At 43.2% G+C, this 16,660-nt stretch overlaps 1 protein-coding gene across 1 annotated transcript in view; it reads right to left on the minus strand.

Annotated features, from left to right (window-relative positions):
* The window catches only part of Xrcc5 (X-ray repair cross complementing 5), a 102,745-nt gene extending 86,636 nt beyond the window's left edge, over positions 1-16,109 (minus strand). The window contains exons 1-6 of the mRNA XM_057762816.1: positions 16,024-16,109; positions 13,260-13,373; positions 10,406-10,589; positions 8,555-8,603; positions 6,839-6,961; positions 2,948-3,139 (exon numbers count right to left, since the gene is read on the minus strand). Of these exons, the coding sequence (XP_057618799.1) occupies positions 2,948-3,139; positions 6,839-6,961; positions 8,555-8,603; positions 10,406-10,589; positions 13,260-13,373; positions 16,024-16,044 (683 nt within the window). The 5' untranslated portion in view covers positions 16,045-16,109. The remainder of the gene's footprint in view (positions 1-2,947; positions 3,140-6,838; positions 6,962-8,554; positions 8,604-10,405; positions 10,590-13,259; positions 13,374-16,023) is intronic.
* Between the last annotated feature and the right edge of the window lie 551 nt (positions 16,110-16,660).

Genomic DNA, 16,660 nt, shown 5'->3' on the forward strand with positions numbered 1-16,660 from the left:
AAATGTGGCACACATACACAATAGAATTTTATTAAGCTTTAAAGAACAAGGAAATTATAAAATCTGCAAGAAAGTGGCTAGAATTGAAAAATATATTAAATGAGATAACTCAGGCTCTGAAAGATACATTATACAAATTCTCTCATACAAGAATCCTTGCTTCTCCTTTTTATATATGTGCATTTATGTAGAAATGAGTTTACAGGGCCTAGGAAACCAGAAAGGGCCCATGAAAGGATAAAAAAAAGGCCTAAATTGTGTGTATGTGTGTGTGTGTGTGTGTGCACACACGCATGTGTGTACAACAGAACACATAATATGGAGGTGGAAGAGGAACACTGGGGTGGAAATGTTTACATGGAGACGGGTGGCTATGAAATGAGATAGTAAACCCAAACTAAAGATGCATTAGGAGGCTGGAGAGATGCCTCAGGGATTAAGAGCCCTGGCTGCTCTTGCACAGACCCTGGTTCGATTCACACACCCACTTGGTGGCTCACTACTGTTTGTAACTCTAGTTCCAGGGGATCTAATGCCTTCTTCTGACTTCTGTGGACAACGAATATGCATGTGGACCCATACATACATGCAGTCAAAACACTCACACAAATAAAGTAAAAAATAATTTTTTTTTCTAAAAATCTTTCTAAACCATAAGGAAATCTACTGCTCTGTAAGCTAATTAAAAGACAGAACTTTAAAGAGTTTGAGCAGAGTTCAGGTCTCATGTGTGAGTGATAAAACTGTCCCAGAAGTCACGCATTACTAAATGAAAATCCCAGGGGCAGGTCACCTCCCTGTGAATTATTGGTAAGGGAACCCCTGAGGTCCGCAAGACAATAGGCTATTGCCATTACTGTTTGTTGCACGACAGAACTATGTAGTGAGACTACTGCAGAAGGTACCATGTGCTTTGGTTGCAGAACACAAAAAAGAAAGCCAGTGCTGAGTGTGAAGCCTGTGCCCTTCTGCCCGCTTGTCCGATGCTGGAAGGACAGTCACCAACAGTCTGACTCAGTCCCCTATGTGGCCACTGTGTACTGTAATACTGACTGGACAGGCCCACTGATATAACAGGGGCATGACTACTATGGTGACCAACCCCTACATGTTTGAATTTAAATACAGTCCATAGGAGAAAAGCCACGTTTAGTACCGCAAGCCTGGTCAAAAGCCTATGGCTATAGAGGTCATAGGTCCTACTGAAAAAGCTACTACTGTTTTGCTAAGTGGACATGATGTCCACCTCAAACTGTCTTCTTGTAGAATATTATTTTAAGGTGTATTTTTTTTGTTTTTTTTTAAATACTTATTTATTATGCATACAATATTCTGTCTGTGTGTATGTCTGCAGGCCAGAAGAGGGCACCAGACCTCATTACAGATGGTTGTGAGCCACCATGTGGTTGCCAGGAATTGAACTCAGGACCTTTGGAAGAGCAGGCAATGCTCTTAACCACTGAGCCATCTCTTCAGCCCCCTGGTGTATTTTTTTTTTTTTTATGCTGCATTTGTTTAACTCTGTGAGCTGTGATTCTCTGTCTGTCTAAAACACTGATAAAGAGCTGAGTGGCCAGTAGCAAGGCAGGGGCAGGGATAGGTGGAACTGGCAGGCAGAAGGAGAATCTGGAGGAGGAGAGGAGCAAGAAAGAAAGAGGAGGACATCACAGCCAGCCATGGAGGAGGAGTGAAAGTAAGATCTACAGAAGTAAGAAAAGGAGAAGGCCAGAGACAAAAGGTAGATGGGTTAATTTAAGTTAGAAAAACTGGCAAGAAACAAGCCAAGTTAAGGCCGGACATTCATAACTACGAATAAGCTTCTGTGGGAACTAGACATTGGGCCCCCCAAAAGCCAAAAGAGTAAAATATCACACTACAATTTGGCATACCAATGTGGGTCTGTATTTCCACGCAGGCCTGAGAAAGCAAAAACCAAAAACAAAAACAAAAAAAGTATACGGCTCCTTTAAGAGTTTCTGCCTGCTGGTGAGCCCATGAGCAGCCAGTAAGTTAAGTAGGAACAAAAAGCAAAGTAAAAATGTCGGCCACAGCACAAGCATGGGCCTTCTAGAGGTCTAGGAAGGTAGCATGCCGTTCCTAGTCACATATCTCCAACCTGGACACATGCTTTAGGCTTGGCTTTCACAACCAAACCTGAGACTGGGCAGAGCCGGTTTATAGAGCACAGAGGATCAGGTGTAGCTTAGCAGTCTAAAGTTTGCTCAGTCAAAAAAGACTACAGATACATGGTAGAGGAGATCCTGACAGAAAACCTTTAAATAGATTCCAGTGTGTTTTACAACGTGCATAAGTTTAAGATGAAAAGAAAATGGATATAGTTATAAGAAAATAAATAGTTTTTAAAAAAATAAAGTCTTTAAAGAGAAAGTAAAAGTAACATAAAAGAAAAAAAGCCACAGAAAGATGAAAAATATACAAGGAGTCTGGATTCTTGACGCTATTATGTTGATTTTGAATTTTTTGATTGCTGAAAAGCAAAGGACAGCAGCTGAGAAACCTGGAATCGAAAGAGGGACTGCTGAAATAAACCAGTCTATAGACTTTAGGAATAATCAATATGTACTAATAAAAGAACTTAAAATAAAGACAATGGGTTTTGTAAATGTATGAAGAGAGTGGCCCAAGAAATGTATCTCAAGCTTGGAATAAAGATGAATCTAGTACTCCATCTCTAAAGCGCCTATATACTCCCTCCCCAACTTCAGTGGCACCTGTCTGGAAATAAATGAGCACCCTGTGCAAACCAAACTCATAAAAGGGAGATTAAGGGTGAGTTTGAGACTTCTTTAATAAAATTCAGAACACTTATTAACAAATGACTGCTAAGTTGAGAATGACTCAGAAAAGAAAAGCATCGGGAAGACCTCTGATCAAAGAAATCCACGTGGGAAGGTTAAAAGTTGCTGCCAGTGTCTCCATGTCTTACCTGAAGGAATAGATCTCATCCAGCCCATCTTCACCTTCTAGAGACACCATCACCCTTTGCACCATGCGGATGCCTTCCTCTTGCTGCTTAGTAATCCCTTTCTGAGGAAAGGACGGTCCACAGTGGTCCAAGCCCAGGTCACCATCTCCTCTGCTCCCAGCCTCACCACTCTTGCAGATGGGAAAAGGCAGACTTTCAGGAAAGACCATCAGGAAAGAAGGTGAGTTTGGGTTCCAAATCTAGATTCCAACTCTGTGATTGTCATAACACACGAGGAAGACGCCTGCCTGCCAGTCAACCTTATACAACTCCATAATTTTGTCTATCAAGTGGCGCGCATCCACCTGAAGATTATTTAAGCTTTAAGCTTTAAACTTCTAAAACTTCTTGGATGCGGTAACAAGGGAGACTGGCTGACACAACCAAGTAACCAGAGGGCAGGCTCTCTAGGTAGCAATGGAACGGCCAGGTCCTGGGGGCCTTTCCCTGCTACCTCTCCATGTCACCTCATCTGCCTTGCACTGCTCTCTCTCTCTCAGAATGGCTTCTTCCACACTGCTCTACTATGGACCGTGCTCCCAAATTTCTTAGGTTGAAATTTAAGTATGGGGGTAGGGGTCAGCAGGTGACTATTGTGATGGTGGAACCCTGAGTTTTATGCAAGGGACCTTTTAGCCTTTTCTGTCCTGTCATGTGACACTCACAGCATCCTCTGGGACGCAGACATCTCCCACCAAACACCAGACCTGAGTTGGCACTGTGAGCTCAGACTTTCTTCCTCCAGACCTCTGTGGGGATGGTCTGTTTGTAAATTCTCTCCCCTGTATTGAACAGCCATAGCAATCGACTGAAGCAAGCTCACATTGCCCAACTCTACTATCTACAAAGGACTCAGGGTTCCACCTGCTGATTTCAAACGTTTACAAATATCAGGGGTCAACAGGAGGGATCTAGAAGAGCTCACTGAAGGTCACTAAAGCCACAGGCTAAAGTTCAGGAAGAAATACTTCCTAGAACAAAGTCAGGCAATGCATTAAGAAAACCAGAGCACTGGGAGGTCACCAACAATCCCTCAGGGTTCCTATGGGGATTTGATAAGGACATGAAGCTGAGGACGTGTAGCTCAATGATAGAGTGGTTGCCTTGCATACACAAAGTCCTGAACCAACCCCAACACTGCAAATAATCACAATAATAAATAAGAGGCTGTGAAACATAAAATACTTAAAAATTCAAATGTTATTGCACACATTAAAATCTTATACAGAAGCTGGGCGTGGTGGTGCACGCCTTTAATCCCAGCACTCGGGAGGCAGAGGCAGGCGGATCTCTGTGAGTTCGAGACCAGCCTGGTCTACAGAGCTAGTTCCAGGACAGGCTCCAAAGCCACAGAGAAACCCTGTCTCGAAAAACCAAAAAAAAATAATAATAAAAAATAAATAAAAATAAATAAATAAATAAATAAAATAAAATCTTATACAGAAGCTGGGCGTGGTGGCATACGCCTTTAATCCCAGCACTAGGGAGGCAGAGGCAGGTGGATCTCTGTGAGTTCAGGTCAACCTGGCCTACAAAGTGAGTTTCAGGATGACTAGAGAAACTGTGTCTCAAAAAAAAAAAAAAACAAAAAAAAATCTTATACAGAAACAGAATATTGCTAGAGAGAAATAAAGCCCTATTCTGTTATGTTTCTCTCTAGTTATTTGTTTGAAATGAGGCTAACTCCAGGTTAGGATTAATAATAACAAAATATATTAATAACCAGAGGCTAGGGAGCTGGCTCAGTGGTTAAAAGCACTTGTTACTCTTTCAGAGAACCATTTTGGTTCCCAGCACCCACATAGTAGTTTATAACCATATGCAAATCCAGTTCCCGGGACCCAATATCCCGTTCTGGTCTCCACAGGCACCAGGCACACATGTGGTATATGGACATACACGCAAACAAGACATCTAAACATAGAAAATAAAAATTAAGTTTAAAACAATAAATGATCAATCTATATGCAAACTGAAAGACCACCCAAATACATGTTAGCATAATATCATATCTGGTAATTTAGATATGATTACATCTAAAGAATAGCATTTATTTCTCATATACTAAGTCAGTGGGGACTTATGTTTTCACTAAGAACTAAAACAACTGAGATGAAATAACTGGACCAGAGTCACCCAGTCACTGACAGGGTGACGCTCTTGGGCTATGGCATACCACCTTACTTTATTCCTGCAAACCAGAAGGCTGAATTAGGTAATCTTTTCCATTCTCCCAACGCTCTGTAGGTCACTCCTATGTGATGGATACTTTAAAGACAATCAATCATTCGGCTTGCTATATTCAAAATAAGGCTTTCTGGGTAACCTTTCTCTTCATTTAATTAGCATGAGCCACAGGACCTGTATTGCACATCAAGCTAAAGCACTTCCCACGTGCATGGCGGACACTTTGCATTAGGTGCCGACTGTTACTGGAGCATCACCAAGAAGACACAAATAACGTGAAGATGAAGCATAAGGAAATCTATCCTAGAAAAAGTTACAGTAACAATTCTTTCTATGCTGCATTTGGCCAGAAGAAGCGAAAACCTATGCCCATAGAACACTATTATGTTTTAAATGAAACTAAAGTGATGGGGAATGCACCGGACAGCAGGCGCTGGTCTGCAGTACAGGAAGAAAACATTTCCGAGGGACAGAAGGCCACCAGACAACTAACAGGCAAGCGGAAGAAAAGACCGCGTTCCTTCTGCGTATCCTACGCTGGCACTCATTTCTAAAACAGCAGAGGCAGCTCTTTCAAGTGACATCGGCAGGAGTGCAGTACATTAGGCTTCAAACATGAGGCATCCTGAGGCCACGAGCAGGAAATTGGGCTGAGCTGCCTTCTGAAGTGCCGAGAAAACCTCGGGTCCGTGAGAAGTGTCACTTGAAAAGCACTTAATTTCTCTGAAGTGCCGTCTTAACAAGCACCAGTTTGGTGGGCTCTTCTGAACTCTTCTGTATAGTCCCACAGGAAGATGTGCCCCAGCAGTCTTAAGACGGGCATGCATGCATGCAAGAGGGGTTCTTAATTCCCTATGGTAGGCAGCCTCAGAGGCCAGTGGTGCCCACTCCAAACACTTCTTAGTGCAGGACTCAGTTTGAAAGATGAACGTCCCTGATCAGATTAATAATTCAACATCCTATAGCATTACTCTGCTCCAGCCAAAAATAGGACAAGAAGAAATGGGTTTTAAATGCAGCAGGAAGGATTAGCGAAGTGACAAGAATTTTTTAGTGGGGATGTATGAGAAAGAAAGTAAATGTTAGAGAGGAATTCAAGTTACTGTGAGGTGAAGGTATTTCTTCCTTATCAACTATAAAATACACATTTTCTCCCCAAATTTTATAGCACACATAACAAATTACATTTTATTATGTGTCTGCACCCCTGAGAAAGGGTTACATATAGACATTATATTGCTATAAATTGATTCCTAACATTACGGTTTGTCTACCCTCAGTCTACTGCTGTCTTTAGACATTATTCTCTGAGCCACATAAGAAATCAACTATCATATCAGTCTGTTAATGTCGTCTATGCAGACAGGAAATAAACTGAACACCCTCAAAAGATGTTTTTCTAATTCCTTGATCATTTTAGGTCTAAAATCTATAATTTGCTATTAAGCTCAATTTCTCTGTAGCACTACTTCAATTATCTCTTTATCATCACAGCTCCAAACAGTTCCATGAACACAAGTATAATCGACACACATAAGGTGGCAAATCGGTCACCTGGCAGATTCCTACTTAGCCAAAAGAGGAGGTTCCTGTAAGTCATCTACACAGGGCCTGCTCACTGCATAAAGGAACGAGATTTCCTACACATTACTCTTGAGCTCTTACAAGAACTGCAGGGAGATGCCAGATTTCTTCAAGTTACAAATGATGACATCGAGTTGATCTTGGCTGAACGGGCTGCTGAGGTCAGTGAACACTTCAATGTGCTTCTTCCCAAACTTCTTCCCTCTAAAAGACAGAGTGGTCACATTAAGAAAGCATTCTCTGGGCCGGGTGGTGGTGGCGCACGCCTTTAATCCCAGCACTTGGGAGGCAGAGGCAGGCGGATCTCTGTGAGTTCGAGACCAGCCTGGTCTACAAGAGCTAGTTCCAGGACAGGCTCCAAAACCACAGAGAAACCCTGTCTCGAAAAACAAAAAAAAAAAAAAAAAAAAAAAAAAAGCATTCTCTGAGGGCCATGTAACCTGAGTTCAGTCACCAGAACTTACACAGGAAGAAGAGAACTGACTCCAGGATCATCATCTGGCGCCACACGTGCGGTACATGTGCACACACACACACACAAATACAAGAATACCAAAAAAAAGGTGATTTTTGATTATTGCTGTTGTTGGTTTTTCTTAGACAGGGTTTCTCTCTGTGTAGCACTGGCTGTCCTGGAACTAGCTCTGTAGACCAGGCTGGCCTTGAACTCACAGAGATCCACCTGCCTCTGCCTCCCTAGTTTTAAAAAAAGGGTGATTTTAAAGAAAGTATTCTTTTGAATTTTTTCTAGGAGCTGAAATATACTTGGTCATTGAGCAGAGAGGCTAACAACTGAATCTAGATATACTGATAAGTGTGATTATAGCCTCAAAGTCCACATACTCTTAATGCTCAGTTAAGTTCCTATTAAATACATAATCAAGCCGGGCGGTGGTGGCGCACGCCTTTAATCCCAGCACTTGGGAGGCAGAGGCAGGTGGATCTCTGTGAGTTGGAGACCAGCCTGGTCTACAGAGCTAGTTCCAGGACAGGCTCCAAAAAACCACAGAGAAACCCTGTCTCGAAAAACCAAAATAAATAAATAAATAAATACATAATCAACTTTATATGGTTCACACTTGGCTCAGCATTACAAAATATAATATTCTTGTCCCCTAGCTCTGATTCATAGCACTGTAGTTTAAAACAATCCCTTCCCCCTCCCCGTGCCTGTTCTCCCTCCCCCACCTTCCACCTCCACCCCCACCCCCCCACAGCTTCAAAACGTAAACAAGGCACTCCCAGGTGTAAGAAGACATCAGCCCTGCACCTTCACTTTCCAAATGTCCTGCTGGGGTACTAAACATGGGATTAGCTGCAGGATTTTGCAGAGGATTCAGACTGAGATAAAGTGATCCAGATTCAGATCTGGGATGTCAGCACAAAACGGCTTTCCTAACAATGCATCCATGTGTTCAAGGGCATACACATTTCAAGATACAGTAATTAAACAAATAATGGGTCAGGATGTTGACTACAATTACTGTGTACAGCATAACAATCACTATGGGTCATATCACTTAGTCCTTTTTAAAGATTTGGGGTAATTAGTTTAAGTCAAATAAGAAAACTGAAAGATGCCAAATGCTTATTCTCCCAGAGAAACTCCCACCAAAAGTGGTCCTTTGTTTTAAACTTTCTACAACTAGAAAAGTGGGCACTGACTTCTGTCAGATAGTCTTTCTGCTAGACTAGCATGCTACTGTGTTAACAGCAAACCATACAGAATACTGAACACAGCAACTCAAGCTCTTCCCAGAAGGCCTCATGTCTGGACTCCTTGGGTGAGACACTCACATGCTTTCCCGCTGAATCAGATCCATGCACACGATCAGGGCGTCCAGGACTCAGCTGGTTAAGGGCAGGAACAGAGCCAACAGTGCCATCACCCCACGAACACTGCAGTTTCTCCCAGCAAAGCCCCTACTACTGACAACGGTAGACAGTGGATGACTTGGAAAGGCTTGAGCATGTGCCCCTTTTCCAGATTTTACTTCATAAATGCTATCTATCAATGTATACATTCTGACAAGTAGTGTGAAAAAGAAAATAAACACAAAAGAGTTAATGCATATTGTTTTAATAAGAACATGTCATTAACAGTGCCTAGAACCCCATTTAGTAATCACCGTCCATTCTTAAATACAAAGCAGGCCATAGGCAGCATTTGCAAGTCACTCCAAACACAGCAGCACCTCCCAGTGGTCAAGAACACAACTACTAATTGTTTAGGGAAAAATACTAAGAATAGAACCTTAAAGTTAGGACCCCATTCTTGGGTGTTGTGGGGGGATGGTGAACAGAGTTTCATTTCATAGCTTTTTGGGGGGAGGGGTTGAGACAGGTTTTTCTGTGTAACAGCTCTAGTTGTCCTGGAAGTAGCTCTTGTAGACCAGGCTGACCTCCAGCTCAGAGATTCACCTGCCTTTGCTTCCCAAATACTGGGATTAAAGGCATGTGCCACCACCACCTGGCTCACAACTAATCTTGATTGTCAACTTGACACCTGGGAGGCCAACCCTCAGCTGAGAATTGTCTCCAGCAGATTAGCTTGTTGACGTGACTGTGGAACATTTTCTTAGTTACCAAGTGAGGTAGGAGGGCCCAGACCACTGTGGGTGGTACCATCTCTGGGCAGGTGGACCTGGCTGTTTAAATAAGGTAGCTGAATAAGAGCCTGGGGAGAAAGCTTAGTAAGTCGCGTTCCTCTCTTGGTTTGTGCTTCAAGCTCCTGCCTGAGCTCTTGCATTGGCTTCCTTCCATAATGGACTATAACCTGTAAGCTAAAATAAATCCTTTCCTTCTCAAGTTGATTATGGTCAGTGTCTTACCACACCAACAGAAGAGAAAAGTAGAATAGGCCTATGGGAGATATGAGAAATCTCAGCTGGACTATTAACATGATTTTGTGGCATAAAAACGTCCTTCAGAAGAGCAGAGGAAGTTAATGCTATACTCTTCTAACTATACATTTCTCACCTCTGTGGTGGTCTGAATGAAAATGGCTCCCAGAGGTTCACAGGGAGTGGCATTATTTGAGAAGACTGGGAGGTGTGGCCTTGTTGGAGGAAGTGTGTCACTAGGGGTGGACTTTGGGGTTTCCAACGCTCAAGCCAGGCCCAGTGTCGCTCTCTCTTCCTGCTGCCTGTGCACTGGGATGTAGAACTCTCAGCTACTCCATCACCATGTCTATCTGTGTGCTGCCTGACTTCCCACCTTGATGAGAATGGACTAAACCTCTGAACTGTAAGCCAGCCCCAATGATGTTTTCCTTATAAGAGTGGCCATGGTCAAAGCATCTCTTCACAGCAATAAAACTCTAAGACAAACTCCAAACACACTGATAAGCAGTACCATCAAGCCCTCTCCTCAGTCCACACATGCATTTATTCCCTAGGATTCCCCCACCCCATTATTTCCCAACTTCTCAATACCACAAGGATCAGAAAGAGTAAGTGACTAGAAGACCTGGAGCTGGGCATTAATTAATTAGCTAACTAATTCCATACTAATTACACACCCTCTTTTCCTCAGAGAAAAACATGCCCAGATGTTCAGATCTGAGACTCTGGGAGAGCCTCACCAAACTGGATTGTGATTTTCCAGATAAATGGAAATTTCTTGACTTCTTGGGCACAAAAAGGATACAGTCAGCTTGGCGAGAGCCTGGTTGGATTTTGCTTTCAATGTCTTCCAGCAAATCAAAATCTGGTAGCATCAGGTGTCTGTGCACTGAGATGTTCTGGTACTGGTCCTCACCAGCAAGGGCATTATCAGTGTTGTCTGTACCAAAGAGGACTAAAGCAATCTCATCCTTGCTCTCGGAAAATACCTAGGACAGAATATCCAAAAGTTAAAGACTGTATGCAAGCAGCCTAGAAGGAGAGGAAACCTAACCTTCAAGGGGCGGGAAGATGATATCTCCTTAGGAAGGTCCCCCGGTCACCTGAACATGGGACTTACTAGCAATGACAACTAGGTTCTAAGCAGACTTTTTCTTTCTAATTTTTAAAAAATCATTTTATTATTCTATTTAGATGGATGTTTTGTCTGTGTTATGTGTGTTTATGTTCATGCCTAGTACCCCAAAAAAGAGTATGACTAACCCGGAACTAGAGTTACAGGTAGTTGTGAACCACCATGTGGGTGCTGGGAATGGATCCTAGGTCTTCTGGAAGAGCAGCCAGTGCTCTTAACCTTTGAGCAGTCTCTTCGGCCCCAAGCAGATATTTCATTACCTACAGACTTCTTTTCATTTCAGCACAAGTAAGCATGCATACTTCATTCTCCTTCTGCTCCTGACTTTATGCTAGATTTGACTAGCAGTTGCCAGTTCCTGCCTCCACTTCCTGAGAACCATGGGCTCCAGCCTGGAACAGAGACCTGAAATGAACCCTTTCTTCTCTAGTTATTGTTAGGCTTTTGTTGTTTTGTTTCTTCTTTCTACCAGCAGCAGAAATTAAACGGGGACAGCGGTCTCTGAGGCAGAGTCCCTTCCGATATACCATGCTGGCTTGAAACTCGCTGTGCAGCCCACGTGACCTCAACTGTGCCAGCCTTCTGAGGAACGAGGTTACAAGCATACACCACCACACCCAGGTTACAGAGCTACATTCCTCCTCCACGTGACTCTGCCTGGTAGGGATTATTACTTCTTACTTTGACACAGGACACTGAAGCATTACGTTACATGTCCCCAAGATAGCCACCATCCATTCCTTTTCTCCATACATTTGCAGGCTACTTCTTAATTAAAAAAAAAAAAGTCTAATTTCCTCTCCATACTTAGTTGTGAACTGGCCTTAATGACTTACTAGCAAATACAAAACAACAAAAAGGCATTTGGGGAAGCTGGGTGTGGTGGCGCACGCCTTTGATCCCAGCACTCAGGAGGCAGAGGCAGGCGGATCTCTGTGAGTTTGAGGTCAGCCTGGTCTACAGATGGAGTTCCAGGACAGCCAGAGCTACATTAAGAAACCCTGTCAAAAAACAAACAAACAAACAAACAAAAGGCATTCTGGGACTTCTAAAGCTAGGCCATAACAACCACACAGGCAGGGCCTCTGGGAATTACTTCCTCTTAGAATATTCCTTAGAAGTAGTGTAGCTGCTACCAGCTGGGTAGTGTAATGCAGGCTTTTAATCCCAGCACTCAAGAGGCACGTAAGTGGTTTCTGACAGGCAAACCCCAGCTGAGTTCACAGCTGCCATAAAGCATCATCCAGGGGGCTGGAGAGATGGCTCTGTGGTTAAGAGTACTGACTGCTCTTCCAGAGGACCCAGGTTCAATTCCTACCACCCACATTGCAGTTAACAGCTGTCTGTAACTCCAAGATCTGACACCCTCAGATAGACATACATGCAGGCAAAACACCAATGCAAATAAAATTAAAAAAATAAAATAAAATAAAAAAGCATCATCCAGAGAGCTGTGGGCTGCCATCTTGGACATCCACACCAAGTGAGCCTTCAGATAACTCCAGTCCCAGCCTCCATCCATGTGCAATTGTGTGTGTGCAATTGTGAAAGAGGTGTCAAGGGGAAAAAATCTACCAAAATGGTAGTTTACACCTGTAATCCCAGCAATTGGGAGGCAGACATGAGAACTAAGAGTTCCAGGCCAGCCTGAGTTACAAGGGAAGACCCTTCTCATTTAGGAAAAAAGAAAAAAAGGTTGGAAGTAAAATAGAGTGTGATGGCTAATATTGATAAATTGATGTGAGCTACAAATCTCTGGCATGCCTATGCAAGATTATTTAGATCAGGTTAGCCTGTAGGGGGTTATCTCAAGTAACTGAGGTAGGAAGACCCACCCTAAACGTGCTGGAGTCTGGGCTAATCAACAAGGAGAAAGGGATCTGAACAGTAGCCTTAGCCTGGCCTCCTTCTGTTCCCTAGCTGCAGATGCAATGCGACCAGTGGCCTCAAGCTCCTATGACCATGACTTCCCAGCCATGGCTGCTGGACTCTCAACTGGGACAAAAATAAGTCTTTCTATATTTAAGTTGCTTTTCAAGTGTTTTGTTGCAGCAACAAGCAACTAATGGAAAGGGGACCGAGAAGCCCCCTACCTGAGCCTACCTCATCATCCCATCAAACCTGCCAACCAGGAACAACTCCTTCCTAAGGTCACTAAGATACTAAATTTGGGGTAGTTTGTTATGCACTGAAGAAAAACTAGACTAGGCACAAACACACTGAAGGGCTTGCTACAGATCATGGGGTCAGTGAATGACAGAGTAAAGCAAGGATTCCTACGCAAGTCATCTGACTCCAGGAAGTGTTCTTTTAAACATTTTATATTGCCTTTTGTTTCTGCTTACAACTGTCGCAGCTAGAGAAGGGGCCAGATCAGGAAAATCAAATAATATCCGGCTCTGGTGGTAGGCAGGCTTGAGTAGATTCTGCAACACACAGGCTGGAAATACTGAGGACGCCAGGAGCTGAAGGCAATGAGTGTTCAAAACATGGGTTACAAGCTTAAGGTTAATCTGAAACTTACCTGTCGTTGGACAAACATGGTCATCACTTTCTTTGCTTGTTCAAACGGGGATTCCTCACCAGGAAAGGAGTTACCCATGGCAGCCCCCACGTCCATACACAGCACAACAGCTGCCTAGAAACAAGTCCCAAAAAAAAGTAGCCAAAAAAAAAAGTTATTAGCAAAGATTCTGAAATGGGTCCCCATGCGAGTATGTAGAAGAGGACCGATAAAGAAGGGGACATGTGCTATAGACAGAATGCATGTCAGATATACAACACCCCACTCTGGAGAACCTGTGAAGGGACCAACTATCCCCTAGAAGGAGGAGTCAATCATGTGAATAATGAAGTCACAGTCACAAGCAACGGCACCAGACCATTCAATCATACACTGGGGACTCTATTGAGATTTTCCTATTGCTGGGTCTTTTCACATCAATTACCATAACCAAAACAATCTCCCCACAGGCAGGCCCAATGGCCCATCTCACCCTGTGATTCTACAGTTTGTCAAACTGGTGAGTAATACTATCACAGGGGCTAAGGAAAGGAAACAAACTAAATGCTAAACGGACATATGTGAAGCTTTAGGTGCTTTACATACAAAATTTATTCAACTATAAACTTCAAAAGACCTGACCTAATAACTCATAATTTTAAAGTAAATTATAGATTTGAGCCAACAAGGTGATACGGCTGTAACATTCTAGCCTCATAAACATGTTAAGTTTTTTTAATTAATTAATTTATTATGTATACAGTGTTCTGTCTGCATGCCAGAAGAGGGAACCAGATCGAATTACAGATGGTTTTGAGCCACCATATGGTTGCTGGGAATTGAACTCAGGACCTCTGGAAGAGCAGTCAGTGCTCTTAACCTCTGAAGCATCTCTCCAGCCCCCAAACATGTTAAGTTTTATCAGCATTATAATGTATTCAAGATACTAGATTAGCAATCCAGAGATCTGAGTTCTAGTCCCATCTCCACTAACAAATTAGTTCTGACCCTGTGGGAATGTTAACTCCCACTTAACCTCGCTGTTAATGCAGCCAGGCATAAAACTGTGGACTACATGAGGTCTAGGACTATTTACAGATTAACAGTCTTGATCCTACTCCTCCTACTAGACCGGGATGGAGGTGGGTGGTCTTTGGACTTCCCACAGGGCAGGGAACCCTGATTACTCTTAGGGCTGACGAGGGAGGGGCACTTGATTGGGAGAGGGAAATGGGAGGTGGGGGTGGGGAGGAGGCAGAATTCTTTAATAAATAAATAAATTTTAAAAAAAATTTAAAAAAAAAAACAGTCTTGATCCTACCAGCCTCATCTGTGCTTTGATCTGAGCAGACAAACTATGAGCAATTCTAGGCATCACATATGAGAGAAAGATTTAAAAGTGACCAATGAGGAAGGTACTCTTTTCTGAGTCAGTGATAATCTGTCTCTAGAGGTGTTTGGAAAACCTGCATGACCTCCTGTGCTAGGGAGATGGCTCTTAAATCTAACCTTTTATACAACACACAAAGGAAATACTATTTTCTCTTAGTTCATAAAGAATGGAACCATGCCAGGAAATAGTAACACATGCCTTTAATCCCAGCACTCGAGAGGCAGAGGCAGGTGAATCTCGGTGAGCTCCGGGCCAGCCTGGTCTACAGAATGAGTTCCAGGACAGCTAGAGCTGTTACACAGAGGAACCCTGTCTTGAAACTCCCCCCCAAAATGGAACCATACGATGCAGTGATATTAACAGATTTCAGAAGCAATGACAACTTATTTGGGAATGAACAGTAATAAACTACAGAGTACCTTAGAGACCAATTTCCTCAACATAAAAATCTTTTTTTAAAAAAGAATCACAAAATACTCTGGCTGTGTTTATTTATTATATGTCCACAAAACCTGTTTATAAACTAGCAAACACTAAAGGGGGTGGAGGAAAACAGAGACCAGTTATTCAAACCCCTATCTTGTTTGCCTATATTAAGGAATGGGCGAGTGAACGAATGAATAGCAATTTCAATTCTCTCTGTTGATCAGAATATCACTTTAAAGCTCACTGTAATTTCCTTTATCAATCAAAGAAGCCAGGGGTCATAGATTCTTAGCGATGTGGCAAATATCTTTTTTTCAGGGCTCTGAAAATGGCTTGAGTTCACATCTGTATTTTGCCACCTAGGAAACCGTGACCACGTTCTGAACACTTGAGTTCTTCGTACCTTGGTTCTCGTACTTACAAAGCTAAGGAAAATAATGTTCCTCTCAGGGGTTGGTGTGAACATTTAATGAAATAGGAATAAAAGGCTTAGTTCTGTGCATCACACTGTAAGCTTTCAAAAATTTCGAGAAACGAAATTATTAGGAAGGTAATAATATGACACTATATTTTTGAGTTATTCACAGAATCCCTATCTCAAGTTTTACAAGCCTGTCACGTAGGAGATAATCCTGGATAACATATAAATTCTTACATAGATTTTAAGAACCCAGGTTCAGAAGCGGTAAGGGGCGCCTGCGTTACCAGGTGGCGTGGATAGAAAGTAGAAGGGAGGCAACTAGGGACGGAGGGAGGATGAGGAGCAGGTGAAGCAAGAGGGAGAAGAACAGAGGCGTGAAAGTGGATTAGGCGCAAAAGCAGAACTCCAGACCCCAAGCTTTTCGCTTTGGGGCATCCATCCTTCAGCCTTCAGACTGGCACAGCTGCGAGCCCACAGTTCCTGCTACCGAACCACCCTCTGCGGATCCCAGGCTTGCGTAACGGACAAAGGCCAACTTTCGGTACCTTATTACCGGACCACGCCATGTTGCTGGTCCACGGGCCGTTTGGTTACTTTTCCCGGATGGAAACCTACAGTGTCGCAACTCAGTTCCGGGTGGCTCATAGGCCTAGACTTCCGGCTCGGCGGGCAAGGGGCGGGGAAACCCAGCTCCAGGGCTGTGAGCATGCGCACAATTCCCTCCCTGCCTTCCTAAGTAAGGCTTTGTTTTGAGGCGTTAAAAACGCGAGTACTGGGCTGGTGAAGTGACTCAGCTAGTGAAACCATTTGTCTTCAAGCCTAACGACCCCAGTCCGACTCCAGGGACCCACTTGGTGGAGAGAAAGAACCAACTCCTGCAAGTTGTCCTCTGACGTTCGCGTGTCCCACACATCACAATAAATAAATTTTAAATAAATTTAATAGTAAAAAGTAAGCAAAGAGGGCTGGAGAGATGTCTCAGCGATTAAGACAATTGGCTGCTCATAAGTCCTGAATTCAATTCCGAGCAACCATGTGGTGGCTCACAACCATCTATAATGGGATATGATGCCCTCTTCCGGCCAGCAGTCATGCATGCAGACACAGCACTCATACATTTTTTAAAAAGTACATTTTTAAAAAAATTGTAAGTAAATAAGGTACTGGAGGAAATGGGCCACA

The sequence above is a fragment of the Chionomys nivalis genome, chromosome 2, assembly GCF_950005125.1.
Source record: "Chionomys nivalis chromosome 2, mChiNiv1.1, whole genome shotgun sequence".
Classification (NCBI taxonomy): domain Eukaryota; kingdom Metazoa; phylum Chordata; class Mammalia; order Rodentia; family Cricetidae; genus Chionomys; species Chionomys nivalis.